Raw genomic sequence first — 14,799 nt, 5'->3', positions numbered from 1 at the left:
AAAAGCGCGTCTGCTCTTAAAGGGAATGTGAGATGACGCTCTGATTGGTTTATTTCACGTTACGCCCAAACCACACCTATGAATAATGAAGCTACTTCAGACCAACCCATTTTAGATTTGCGCCTGGCGCAAGAGTCATTTATCCCGCCGGGAAAATAGCAACAGCGCCCAAGACCCGCCCACAAAGTTACTTGCGCTTTGCGCTTGACACTTGCGTTTCAGATCGTTAAAATAGGGCCCTTAGAGTTATCATGAGGTACCACAGCTCACTAAATTCAATTCAGATTCCCATAATTACTCTTTTTGTGTATCTTTTTATGCTGTCTGTCCTCTGTTCACATCCGCTGTCCTTATGGTTAGCTCAGAATAATAATATTAATGAACACAGCACAGATGATCCAGTTTCAGAAGGACACCGATTTGGCAGCCACCCTCAGAATCGTGCCAGCAAGTGATAATACCCAATAATGAGGGTAATTGGGTAATGATCCATAAATGCCATCAGAGGCGGGGAGATACAAGACAACAGCTTCAAACAGGAAGGGACAACAGGAAAAGAGCCCTCATCCACTTGGCGGACCGAATCAAGCATGGATTACAACAAAATCCTGCTGAGGGGCCAGCTGTCAAAAATATACAGTGAGATACAAGAAACAAAGACAGAGAGAGGAAAAAATAAGGAAGAGTCACAGCAGCAGGGCGTTGCTCTCATGACATTACCTGTCAAAAGCCTCAAGTCAAAGCCGTGGGCTGACAATCAAGGCGGTAGGTTGTCACATGGATTTATAGCCATGCCAATACTCAGCAGAACTACAGTTCTCTGTCAGGGTCCGATCTGTACTTTTTATGCAGTAAGGACTGCAGTGTAAATAAATGATAAGGATTATGAGAATATATTTCACTGGGGAAAAATATAGACTAGAAAAACTGCTTCCTTCTGCCATGGATTAAAATCTCAAATTGAGTTTAACAGTTGAGCCCAAGCCTCTGTTATTAATTCTAGAACGTCACTTTAGAACTAGCAACGAAGGAACGTTGAGTTCGTTCATTAAAGCTTATTGTATTTTATATTACGGGGCAGTTGAATACTTGAATCCGATTGGTTGACAAATAATTTTTATAGTGTGCAATTATTTTACTCTTACTTACTCTTTACTAACTTAAGTAAGTTCTGTGATGTTTAATTTTTGTTGTAAAAAGTTCTTAATTTAGTTCATTTATATATATAGCCGCTCAGGAGAGAACCGTGATGTCATCATCCAGCTCAGTTCTGTTCTCATATAATGGTGTCAATGCAGGCCGATCAATAATATTGTTGAATATTAAATTAAATGTTAAATTTAATGACTTTAAATTAAAGTCACAGAACACAGCCCTGGAAGTGGCCGGATTTAGCAAGACACAGAAAGACCAAAAGATGCACTACCCAGCTAGGTTAGACAGACAGACTAGAGAGATATGCACATCAACTTAATTTTACTGTTCTTTGCTGACATCAATCTTTTCATGACCAGAAGGATAGTTCCGCTTAATTTTCTCATCGATGTTGTAAACTTTGATTGACGCGCTTTGACACGAGGGGAAGGCGGGGCCTTGAGTAATTTGCGGGGCCCTACGTAACTTGCGTAGTGTGTGTATAGGGCTGATCGGCTCTGGCCATAAGGTAGGGTTAGGCAATAGCCAATTGCCAAAAAAATCAGAATTTTTGGGCTAAATGGCGATGTATGGTATAATCTCAGTATTTAATTTTTTTTCTATTTGAATAAAAGAAAATCTGTATAAAAAAAATAAATAAATTATTATATCCTGATCAATATTGTCCTAGGCTATGAAAACAAACATAGTGAAGACCTTGCAGTCTATCTACCTTGCAGTCTAATAGAGGTATATTTGTTTCCACCAATCGCTGCACAAGTTAAGGTTACGTATGATGACGAAAGCACGTTAGTGCGAGCCCTCCCGGAACCCAAAGACTGCAGTGCAGTGCAGTGCAGTGCCTGCAGTAAAAAAAAAAAAAAATCTTTGTATGGAAGTCTATGGGAGCACCAAAAAGAGGCGGTACTCCACAGAACGTGACTTGACACTGATTGGACTATATCCAGAGGCAGAACAACAGTGACGGCTATCATAACTCTGTGGTTGAATGCGAATGTGATTGAAAAAGTCGCTTTTGCACTTTGGTGGTGCATCGCCCAATCGCCCTAATGAATAAACCGCCCCTGCCATTGACATTACCTGAGCAGTTGAAGTAAAACCCCGCTTATTCAAGGGCGCGCATTTAGTGCATGGACAGAGCAAATGCATTTTATACAAAGTTTCGATGAACGATAAATAAAATTTTACTTGATGTTGTTTAACTGAATGTACTGAATAAAATAACTATAACAACAACACTGAAATAAGAGCACTTTATGAGAGTATGAGAGCTGCTTTCTGTATTGTTTAGTTTTCACATCAATATGCTGTAAACAGATCTGTTATCCGTACGTTATCCGTAGGTTTACTGTACTACCCTCCACAGTCACAGTGTGTATCAGTGCAATGCTAGTCACAAAAAGTTACATTTTGACTGTGCTCTCTGCAGATGTTAATTTACTTCTTTTGTATAAGCTGTTTTTGGTTGTGGTCTACAGCAACAATTTCTCTTTATTATTTATTTATGTATAAGAGCAGCTTTGTATGTTACTAATTATTCAGAATATGCGTAAGTCCACAAGCATTATTTTTGTATGAAAGCTGCTGGTACATAATTCTATATTTTTGTATGAAAGCTGTTTGTGATTTTGCTACAGCAAAACGTTTATTTATTTTTTGTCTGCAGGATTATATTGCTAATTGCACATAACAGGATGTTGGATAGAAGTCTATTATTTTAAGTTAGAGATTCAGAATATGCTGATGTTTGTCTTCATTGACTACAAGTATGCTGCTAGTACAGGCACACAATTCTTTTCCTGTTGGTTCTTTGCAATGTTGGGACTATGGTGGCAAATGTAACCTTACAGTTGACTTGCCAAATCACTTCCATTTGTTTTATTAGTAACATTAATATAGGAAGTATTGGAAGTAAATTCTTTATGGGTCATGATTAATACTTTGCTTTAAAAGTACCAAGTAGTCACACAAAAAACATGCATTGATAATCGTTTTAGCATCGCATTGCTGTCCTCTGAATCGTAATCGAATCGAATCGTGAGGTGCCTAGAGATTCCCCACCCTACCTGGAACACTTTAATAAAGTTGTGTAGCTATTAACACTATCCTACACAATAGTTAGCATTAACTAACAATACTTTTAAAGCCTTTTTAAAGCATTTTGGCTTATGTACATTTCTAAAAAAGCCAAAGCAGGGTATATACAGAAATTCTTAAGTTGAATTTAATACCTTTTAATACCTTTTTTAATACCTTCACAATATTTTTTAATACCAGCACGACTTCAAGCTGCAACTGTAGCGGTGTAAAGTGAAAAGTAGAGTTTTTTTTATTTAAGCTGTGATTTTACCACTTGATTTCATAGCTTTGTAAGATAAAATCCTTCTTTGCTAGACCTGATAATTATTTTGGTCTATAATCATATCAATATCAAAAAGTAGAATAAAAAAAGTAGCATTAAAAAGTTTATTTGAACTAATAGTCTAATTTTCTACCACATACTGTACAACTGAACGTTTCGTGAGTTCAGTGTCGGACAGATCAGTTGTTTTAACCAATCATTAAAGTGAATCGGTTCAAATGAGTCATTAGTTCGCGAATTATGCGATGTGTCATTAGCGGACGTGTACGCGTTGTGTGATTATCCCAGCAGTTTAGGACATCGCACAAGATTTGTCTCAAACACAGAAAACATTTCATCACTGGATAGGTTTTTTTTGTTTATTGAAAGTGTGGTTTATGTCAGCTGAATGTGCGGAACGCTTTTCAGAGAAGATAAGGCTATGTATTTTAGCACAATTCACACCCAGTGGTATTCAATAAATAAATCTTGAATACCACGTGAAACTTCGGTCTTCCGACCTTTTACCATCGTGTCAATAGATTTTGATTAATATGAGCGAGGGAGAGAGAGCAAGAGTGGAGAGAGTGCGTGCGCGCGACCGGCGCTTTCTCTCTCTGCTCGTTCTTTCCGGTTCTTTCAGTTAACATGCATGCACCCTGTCACGCGCGCAGCAGTCATCTACATTAGGCCCCGATCACACCTAACGCGTTTTTCAGGTTCGAAAACGCAAGGCACACAGCACTTAGGCCGTGTGTCCACCAAAGCGTTTTTACTCGCGGCTGGCGTGTTTTTTCAATTGTTTTCAATGGGAGCGCCGCGTTTTTAAAACGCCATGAGCGTAACGAGGCGCTGAGCGTCTTTTTCACGCCGAAGTGCTGAGCGTTCGGCGTTTTTTACTGGTCGCCGAGAGTTGAAGAATGTTCAACTTTTGGTAAAACGCAGCGCTCATCACTGTCACTTTTTACCCAACCGTCCAATCACAGTGGAGGAGGGGCGGGACTAATACCACACCGACCAACCGCGTCCGCCACATGATTCTGCTTGTACAACGTCAACAGATGACAACAACAAGCATAATAACGGAACAAAATCAAGAGCTAGAGAAGATACATTACATTGTATTGACATTTTAATATAGAATCAACACAGAAACAAAATATGTGTGAAATGAGATACTAGTAAGACTTTCGCGGATATTCTGTATCATAACAAGCAAGTGTCTCGGTCTCAACCGTCTCAACTGAAAAAACGCTGCGCTGCCAAAACGCTCTCAAGCGCCCACAGCTGAGCGTTTTTAGCAGAGCGCCTAGCGTTTTCAGCTGGCTAAAAACGCTTTGGTGGACACACGGCCTTACCATCACACAGAACGAGCAGTGCGCTGCGTTTTTTATGTTGCTAGGCAACCGCTGAAACAGCTGTCCTGTCAGTCAAGTAAACGTCAAATCTGCCTTTTATTAACTTTATTTACTTTCTGTTAACATTGTGGTAGTGACGGTTCGTGAAGTCGTTAAGCTCCTGATAACCCGCGAGAGCACCACAAGTTCATCCTCCATCATCGCACTCTCCGGGCGTTCAAGCAACTGTAGCTTTCATCACTACAACGGAAGGCCCGCCTCTCCATTCATTCGATTGGACAGTGGGAAAAAACGCGATGACGTCGGGCGCTTTTTCCGCTCGGAGTTGCTTTTTTTTCAACTTCAAAAACGCGAGGCGCAGCAGGCGGTAAAACGCGCAAGTGGTACTCGATGCAGAGCCAAATGGGAGGAGCTAGAGCTCCAGCTCCTCCCCTCGCTAGAGCTCCAGCTCCTCCCCTCGCTAGAGCTCTTCACCACGCTGGATTTAGTGGGCGGGGCCGCGCATGCGCAGGTTAACTTTCTCGCTATCAAAGAGTTACGTCACGATATTTTCCCGCAGCGTTGCATTCCGAGAAGGCGACGCCATTTTAGGTGGTAACTCTATCAGTTACCATGGTTACTTCTACAGTGAGGCCAAGATAAAGATATGGATTAGGAGGAAGCGTAAGGAAACGGGCTCTATCGGGAGAGACTAAATAATTATGCTAGGCAGCGTTATTTAGAGAAACTGCTTGTCGCTAAATTGACAGCAGCAGCGACTACGAACACTCAGCATGATTTCAAAAGCAACATATTTCAGCGCTATTGAAAAGTACTATGGTACTATGAAAATAAATTGATTGAGTTTTGTAAAATATTACAATGTTATGTGAAGTATGTTCTTGAAATATATTCATAAAATGTATTATTTTATCTTATTATACCAAAAATGTTGTGTGGAAAAAAAGTGTTGTGTTCTTGGGATATACTTAGGCCTATGTTATTTTTATTTATTTATCTTATAACATTTTATCTAGATTTAGGATAAATTTTATGTTAGATGAACATTTTTCTAATTTAGGCTAATAGAAACAAATAAATCCAACTCAACACTTGTGGGAGAGTGGAGCAAGTGACTTTTAAATTATCTTCTCCCAAATTTGGGTGGATAATCTCAGAGCACATTTTGTTATCTTGTTTTTCCTTTAGTGTGGGAAGTCACATGGCTGGTTTTAGAGTACTGGACTGCTTGTTTCCATTTCATTAAAATAGCTTAATGCATAGCCTATCAAGGTTGAGTCTATCCAAAATTACAGTCAATATTCCATTTAAATTTACAATATAACAAAAAAAATTACAACTGGCCTGTTGGAGTAGCCTTTTACATGTACGTACAAAAAGGGCAGATTAGGTAACCTAGTCTTATTATTTTTATTTCATAAATTAATCAGATGATTTAGATTAATTCACAAATAACACACACGTTAATGCAGTGGACAAAAAATAAACGGGTGCACAGATAGTAAGCTTTCACATTGCCTTTTAAGTCTAGTAATTTACATAATCATATAGCAGACGCTTTTGTACAAATCGGCTTTAAAAAGTGAGGAAAACAACGAAACTGTTCATCGTAATAAAGAGAAAATAATACACAGAAACAAAGTTTCAACAGTTTTTAGAAAAACACACGCATAGTGTGAGCAATGGTCTTATTAAGTGTTTACGCGTTTGTCACAGAAACGATAAATAATTAATCAATCATGACAAATATTAGAGAAATACAATATTATGTATGCCAACATCTTGCGCATCAAAATAAACTTGTCTTTTTATCACGGTTGAACTCGCACTAACATTAACAGGCTTGATAGCGCATCATGTTCTGTCCACTATATCCAGCGAGGGATTAGATCTAGAGCTCTAGCTCCTCCCATTTTACGCTGCAGCGAATCCCCACTCACTAAACATAGCGAGGTGGAGCTGGAGCTCCAGAAAAGGGGGAGCTCGAGCTCTAGCTCCTCCCATTTGGCTCTGCATCGAGCACCATCTCAAAACGCGAGGCGCAGCAGGCGCATAACAGCGCGCAGAACGCTCGCTGCCATAGGAAAACAATTGAAAATAGGCGCCTCTCACTGCCAAAAACGCGTCAGGTGTGATCGCCCCCCCCCCTAGGCTACTCACCGATCAAATAAGGCTTTGGCAGCCGGCAAAAAAATTTCAATGCAGGAAAAACCCGGATGTCTCTTAAATGACTGAAATAGAAGCGAACTCGCAAACAGGTTTGGCAGCAAGCCAGCCGGGTACCCAGTTTGTTTCAGCGCGCGCGAACGAACACCACGTTAGAGTTCTGCACTCCCGCGGGAAATTTTGAAAGGTCATTGCGGGAGCGGGCGGGATGATGAAGGTGCACTTGCGGGTGCGGGCGGGGGGGATGATACGCTGCACTCCTGCAAATTAAATATGAGTGTAAAGTAAAATATATAAATGATTAAAGTAGCGTACATAATTTGAAGTTGTGAGGGAGATTCTGTTTGGCAGCAATAAAAACGTTTTAAGCAGCCTAAACTTGGATGTTGTTGTTTGGGCGGGGCCTAATCTCACGCACACTTGTTTAGAGACAATTCCTTCCCGCTGCTCCGTGTTCGAATTTGAAAGCTTCATCTTCAAAATAGACAGCATGGACGAGGAACAGAGCACCTATAGTGCTTCAGATATAGGCCTAAGCGCTTCAGATGTAAGCACTTCTCTAAAGAAAGGCACATTTACTACAAAAAAAAATATCACGAAACCTCAAATCAGACATTTGGCAGTCTTTTTCGGTTGTGCATGATGGAGAGGGAAATCAACTACCTTTTGCCTGCTGCGATAAATGCCAAAAGGTGTTAACATACAACAGACACAAATCGAATTTTTTTCCAAGACCTTTCGTGAGACAGAAAGTGAACATACACTTGCGGGCATTTGCAGGCGGGAGCGGGACATAATATACATCTACATATATACATAATATACAAATATACATCTACATATATACATAATATACAAATCTTTGCGGGAGCGGGACTGAACACTGCGAGAGCGGGCGGGAGCGGGACTGAAAATTGTGTCCCGCGCAGGTCTCTACACCACGTCACATGATATCGCTCAGGTCCTGCTCGCAACATATAAATAAATCCACGCGAATTTTAGAAGAAAGGCCTGCACTTAACACAAATTGAAACTCATAGGCCTAGTTGGATGGGTGTTCGAAAATGCCCTTCATTTTGGCTAATTTCATTTACTACCTTTTAATACTTTTTACAACCCCGCGGACACCCTGCAAAGTTCTAAAGTTAATAATAATAGCATCAATAAGAACTAACATGAACTAACATTAACAGTAAGTTGACAAAAGGTTTTTTTTTTTGCCCCTCACTCTCTGACCCTGTTGACCCTGAGGTAGCGGTGTAAATAAAATCACAAATAAACATTGTTACAAACTGGCAATAAATTACACAGAATCATATACATGTGCAAGACGTGGGAAACCACATGTGGTGGGTTCAAGGGCATTGTGGGACTCTGGAATGTTGGAATATTCTCATTCACCATCATGGGGCCAGCCCCACTTTCCTCTTCTAATGAGTTTTATGTCCTTTAGTGTATGAATAACAACCCCTTCTCCTCTCTCACAGCAGCCTGCCATATGGCTTGTGAATACCTGGCACCAGGAGCTCACCTGAGCTGTGCTGGTTTCGATCTGTCAGTACTCACATTTAGCGCAGGGTTATCAGCCTTAAAACCCACAGTTCATGGGAAGACTATCTAAATAAAATGTAAGTGCAGACCTACCATTAAATTACACAGCAAAAAAAAAAAAAGAAAAAAAAAAAAGAAAAAATATGACTGCCAGAGATTAAATAGAAAAATAATTTACCTCTTGGTTAAGGTAGCGAAGCTGTCCTCTGGTGTCCTCCGATTTAGCTGCTAAATCTGCACAGGAAAAACAATTATGTCCAACTGCCTCACAATGACAGAAAATCCAGTGAAAACTCATTACAAAGACTTCAAGGAAGAGTTCACCCCAAAAATGAAAATTCTGTCTCCATTTACTTACTCTCATGTCTTTCAAAACAGGTATGATTTTCTTTCTCGCATGAAACAAAAAAAGAAGGTATTTTGCACAATGTCTAAGCTGCTTTTTTATATGAATATAGACAGTGAATCAAATGAACAAGGTCTAAAAATGATAAAGAAATGTAAATAACATGAAAAAAAAAAAGCTGAAAGCAGAAGTCTTAAATTTTACAGGATCGAATATGAATATCCTTGAGCGTGAATAAAATTTAAGAAGGAAAGAACAGCTTGGACATCTGTGTCAGATCTGAAACAACACGAGTTTTGGGTGACATATTTCTTTAAGGTTAAAAGATAAGCATTAGCAAATACTGGAAATGGTGTTATCCTTCATTGTGGGTCAAGCTTGCAATATTGGCATCTAAGACGAAAGACACTGCAACAACAACATCAGCCAGTACACACACAAATACACACTCACACACCTGCTGTGGTGGCAGTGGTATTAGTTGCACCACTGACGGTGTGCTGATGACCAGAGGAAAATATAAACGTGTGGGAACTTTCTTGACCATCACTGTCCTCTGTGCCGTCAACAACCCTGAACACAAACAAACAGAAATCCACTTTACTATTTTCACAAGGTCTTTCAGGGACCAATGAGCAAATGTCTATTTCCCCTCTGGAGTCGGTGAGTTTTGCTTGATTTTTTTCACATAGCAGCAAAATAGACTTAAAATACTCCGTCATTTATGGTCATACAGACTTAAGAAATATGAAAAAATAAACTGTAAAATGTCTACTTTTTTATGTCTCCACTTACAATCTAAACAAAACATTGTGCTTTTGTAAAATAAAGAAAATAAACAGGGTGTGCTTTCTGCCTCTCCGTCTCCGTGAACTTTTTTTCTGGAGCACGTCTCTAAACTTAAACAAAACTCAGCGAATACTATTCACCCAGGCATGAGCTATATATCTTTATAATCATTTAAGTGTGTACTTTTAAATGATCTAATTCAAAACGAAAGTTTAGTCCGATTCATGTACTTTATGTCGCCTTGCGACGCTGTGAGGAATAATACTATTAATAATAATCCTGGAAAATTTACCTCAGAAGTTCTGGTTTAGTTTCACTTAGAGGAGCAACGGATCCAGCTAAGGATTGTGAATAGTAAGTTCTTTATTGTAAGCAATAGTGTCTGTAAACTGCAAAAAGACTGTTTAAATATGAATTGCGTGTCTGTGTGTGAATGAATGAACTGCACAGATGTGCGCTGTTGTTTACTACACAGTAGACAACAGCGCGCATCTGTGCCGTTCATTCACACTCGCACTTACCAAACTATATTGCTACACTGAGATGAGTAAAAATCGACTGAAATATGTTTAAATAAAATGTCTTTGTATAAGAAACGTATTAAACTGCAAAATAACATTTAGGTGCCCTAATATATCATTAAAAAAACGGTATGTTACAGACGAAATATGAAAGACAACATTTCGTTGACTAGTTTTGGATAGATTGTTTTAACTGTAAAATAGACTACTGCCACATCAAATAAGCTTTTGTTCGCCAATTTCTGCTCATATGTTAAATATATAGTATGTTTTCTCAAAAATAAAGTCATCAACTAAGATGTTATTATAGTTTTGTTCCAATGTAGGCTATATTCAAACTAATGAATCCTTAACTTTAAAATATGTATGATAAAATGTATACTTTTTAAAAAGAAAGATTACACTTAAAATATTGTTAAAATTATAATTGTTGTTGATTTACATGTGAAAACTTTTTAATAAAATGCAAAAATAGCTTCTCAATAAAACAATAGCTTGTTTTTTATTAGTGACACATTTAGGGAGAGGATATATTATTCCAAAACTTTCTGAAAATACAGTATGAGAATTAACTGCACAATTACTAGAAATGTTTACCTTGGATATTATAAAATTTGCATGCATACAAAATTTGTGGAAAAAGACAAAAAAAGATGTTTCCAACTCTAACTTTGAACCAGTTCTGTAGAATGGCCCATATAGCCTATTTGAACATGATTTGTTTCCAGCTATGACTATTTACAAAAAATTTGCTTTTGATTTATATTTGGATTATATTGTTAACTACATTCTAAATAAATGAAAAGTAATATATATTATAATATATATATATATATATATATATATTTCTTTTTTCCTCACATTCTTTCTAGTAGTTCCCTCTCAGTGACATACCTGACTGAAAGGCTCATTATGCAGGTCATTGTCTTCTCAGGTGTGAATCAGAGCATTATTCATGATCATTCACGCCCCCACGCATATTGCCTTTCCAAACAAAAAGTGGCTAGCAAAATTTAAATCAATGTATTGTTTTATGTGAATGATTAGGCAGGATGATTTTCAGATCATTTTGAAGCAAAAACTCTAGGCGACAACATCCGTTAGTCAAAAGTCTTGTGGACACATATTTAGTATGTGTTTTGTGGCCTTATTTCAGAAACTTTCATTTTTCTTTTTTGAATAACCATGCATAAACTTTATTCTCTAAAAAATACAAACATGTACAAACATGTTGCTCACATATTATAGTTGCCCTGTTTGTGCTAAATAGAGTGTAATAACCATTAATTACTTTGCCATTAATATGTTTATAAGCAACTGTAAAAAGCACAAATGTCATGGTATGTCAAAACAGGCCCCAAAAACACCTTAGACCCCAGAGGGTTAAAATGCTGTATCTTTTAATGTTTTTAAATACATGCATTTGTAGATGTGTACACACCTTGGGCTGAGATTTGCGAGGTCAGGCTTTGTAACAGTAGTATGCTGAAACTGGAGCTTTTTGTTGGTTTGGTGATCATTTTTCTGCAAGTACGTTTTCTGCTTGGTTCCACCACTGAGATAATGTATCTGATCATCTTCATCATCATCATCATCATCATCATCATCATCTCCCTCGTCTTGATGCTCAGCTATTGATGGATAGCACTGGATCACGTCTCCATTTCCTCTCCCCTCCATCTGTGATTGGACAGAAGAGATTGTGCTGAGGTCATGTGAGGTCATGTGAGGCCAGATGAAAGTTGGATGACTAACCCTGGATGACTCAACGAGAAATAGAATGACTTTCCATTATTAACAATGAAACGATTAGATGTAAGGACATCTAGTTAATGTGACAAAACTTGCTTAATCCTAAGAGAATTTCTTATTAAGCAGTCATATGTGGCATTACAATTATTTTTATGTAGGTCCCACATTTTCCATGCCATCTTCTCCTTAATCACTGAACCAGTAAATAATTATCTAAACGCTCACTTTCAAAAGGCAAAGCAAGTTTATTTTGAAAGAACACATTTAAAAGGGGACATATTATGCCCTTTTACAGAGACTTAATTTGTTTTTGAGGTCAAATAGAATAAGCAATCATTCTTGTTTTTTTTTTAAATGACCGTTGTTGCAGCACCTTTCTTCCCAGTCTGTCAGTAACGCTCTGTTTAGTTCCTGTCTCTATGAAGCCCCTTCTTCTTCTGAAAAGCACAGTGTTCTCTGATTGGTTGGCTGGACCAGTGTGTTGTGATTGGTCAACTGCTTTGAGCACGTTTCTGATATGTCACGCCCCTTACCACAACCGCAAGTTTCAACACACTACTAACTCAACTAGGTCTCGCCCCTTTTTTGCATATGCCTTGGGTGTGAATTATTTAAATGAGGAATATTGTGACATGAACGTTCCAGGCAGAAAACTAAAGACTAGTGTTGGGTAAAGTTACTTTTAAAAGTAATGCATTACAATATTGTGTTACTCCCTAAAAAGTTACTTAGTTACTTTTTATGGAAAGTAAAGCGTTTTGTTACTTTGCGTTACTTTTTCTCAATTCGACTGGGCTTGCTCGTTTGTTTTTAAAATAACAAAATAATAATACTACTATTTTTGGCAAATGAAAAAGCCCTTTCAAACAGAGGTGGAAAGTAACTAATTACGATTTTTTTTCTACTTTCTTGAGTATAATTAAATTGTGGTACTTTTACTTTTACTTGAGATGAATGAAAATAAAGTATTCAACTTCTCTACATTTATTTTTCACTAAAAGTACAAAGTACTTTGACAAAGGTGCTGACAAACGGAGCAACAGTGCAAGCTGACATTTGACAGACACTTTTCAAACTACTGCAATGGAGCCCTGTGCTTCAGGCAATCACAGACAGGTCTGATGCGCTTCAGCCAATAACAGACAGGTCTGACTCGAGTGCAAAACCAATCAAAACTTCCAGTTCAGCTGGGGGGCGGGGAGCGTTCAAACCGCGCTTTGACATTGAATCACTGGCGCTCGTGTTTTGAATCAGTATCGCTAACATTTCAATATTTCAGTGAATGTAAGTGAGCTATGCTCATATTCAGATTTTACATTTTAATTATGGCAAATCCTAAAATGGGATGAAATGTCATCCCATTGATAATACCAGAGCACTGTAAATAAAAAACTCGGCTCATAACATGGACGCAGTTATTGCATGGACGGAGCAAGAACAATTGAAGTGTCTTAAAAACATGGACACAGTTCAACTGAATGGTAAAGCTCGCCCTCTTTAACAATACAGTTAAACTAAATGTACGAAGCAAACTTTGTACAAAGCTGAAAAAACCTCAACAGCAGTGAAATAAGATTGCATGATTTATCTGTCAATCAGATGCATGTAAAAGTGTAGTTCGTTTACTATAGCAACAGTGGGCTCCCAGCACATTTTTGGTAGAACAAAAAAAAAAAAGAATTTAATTTAACATGTTAACTTATTTAACTTATTAAATAAAATAAGTTATTATTTAAAAACTTAAATAATATTTTTAAATATTAAAAATCCACTTATTTAAAAAAATAAATTTGACAGGCACTTTTTTTATTCATACTGTTGTAAATCTCTCTTTTTTTTAAATCAGACCTCTCACTTAACATTCTTTGCTTTCAATTATGAAATGATTCAAATGAAAACATTCAAATGATCTTACCTGGACTTACTTTTCAAAAATTAGTAATAAAACAATCGCTCTTGACAGGGAACGCTAATATGTTTGCTTAGCATACCGTCAAACACTATAATTTATGAGCTTAATATCATGTTTTGCTCCAAAATCACAATACATGTCAGTCGTGTTTTAAATTACTTCTGTGGTTTCATGTTGCTTCTTAACACAGAGTGAGAATATATTATTTTATTAAATTCTATCTATGATACAAGCTATGTTGATAAGCATTGCATTAAAGGATTAGTTCAACCAAAAATGAAAATTAGCCCATGATTTAGTCACCCTCAAGTCTTAGGTGTATATGACATTATTCTTTTAGACGAATACAATCAGAGTCATATTAAAAAATGTCCTGGCTCTTCCAAGATTTATAATGGGAGTGAAGTGCTGGAAAAAATGTGAAGCCCAAAAAAGTGCATCCATCCATGATAAAAGTGCTCCACTTTTACTCCAGGGGGTTAATAAAGGCCTTCTGAAGTGAAGCCATGCATTTGTTTTTTAATATAACTCTGATTGTATTCGTCTGAAAGAAGAATGTCATATACACCTAGGATGACTTAAGGGTGAGTAAATCATGGGCTAATTTTCATTTTTGAGTGGACTATGCCTTTAATATTTGTGGAAACCCTGATATATTTTTCAAGATGACTTAATGAATAAGTTCAAAAGAACAGCATTTATTCGAAATATAAAAATGTTCACTTTTGTAACATTATCAATGTCTTTACTGTTACCTTTACTTTTACTTATCCCAAACTTTTGAATTGTAGTGTATCAGTTTCCACAAAGAATTGAGAAGTAAATATTTTTTTCAACATTGATAATGAATGATATGAAATGTTTCTTGCAGGCATGAAAACAGGTCAGGGGTAAAAAAGGTGAGAAGG

General features: G+C 37.5%; 1 protein-coding gene across 1 annotated transcript in view; it reads right to left on the bottom strand.

Annotated features, from left to right (window-relative positions):
• The window catches only part of kcnh8 (potassium voltage-gated channel, subfamily H (eag-related), member 8), an 80,465-nt gene that overhangs the window by 7,366 nt on the left and 58,300 nt on the right, over window positions 1-14,799 (bottom strand). The window contains exons 12-14 of the mRNA XM_082185684.1: window positions 11,669-11,907; window positions 9,375-9,490; window positions 8,750-8,805 (exon numbers count right to left, since the gene is read on the bottom strand). Coding sequence (XP_082041810.1) covers window positions 8,750-8,805; window positions 9,375-9,490; window positions 11,669-11,907 — 411 coding nt within the window. The remainder of the gene's footprint in view (window positions 1-8,749; window positions 8,806-9,374; window positions 9,491-11,668; window positions 11,908-14,799) is intronic.

This window comes from Leuciscus leuciscus (genome assembly GCF_965113295.1).
Source record: "Leuciscus leuciscus genome assembly, chromosome: 12".
Taxonomy (NCBI): domain Eukaryota; kingdom Metazoa; phylum Chordata; class Actinopteri; order Cypriniformes; family Leuciscidae; genus Leuciscus; species Leuciscus leuciscus.
This window is presented reverse-complemented; position numbering and strand designations above follow the sequence as displayed.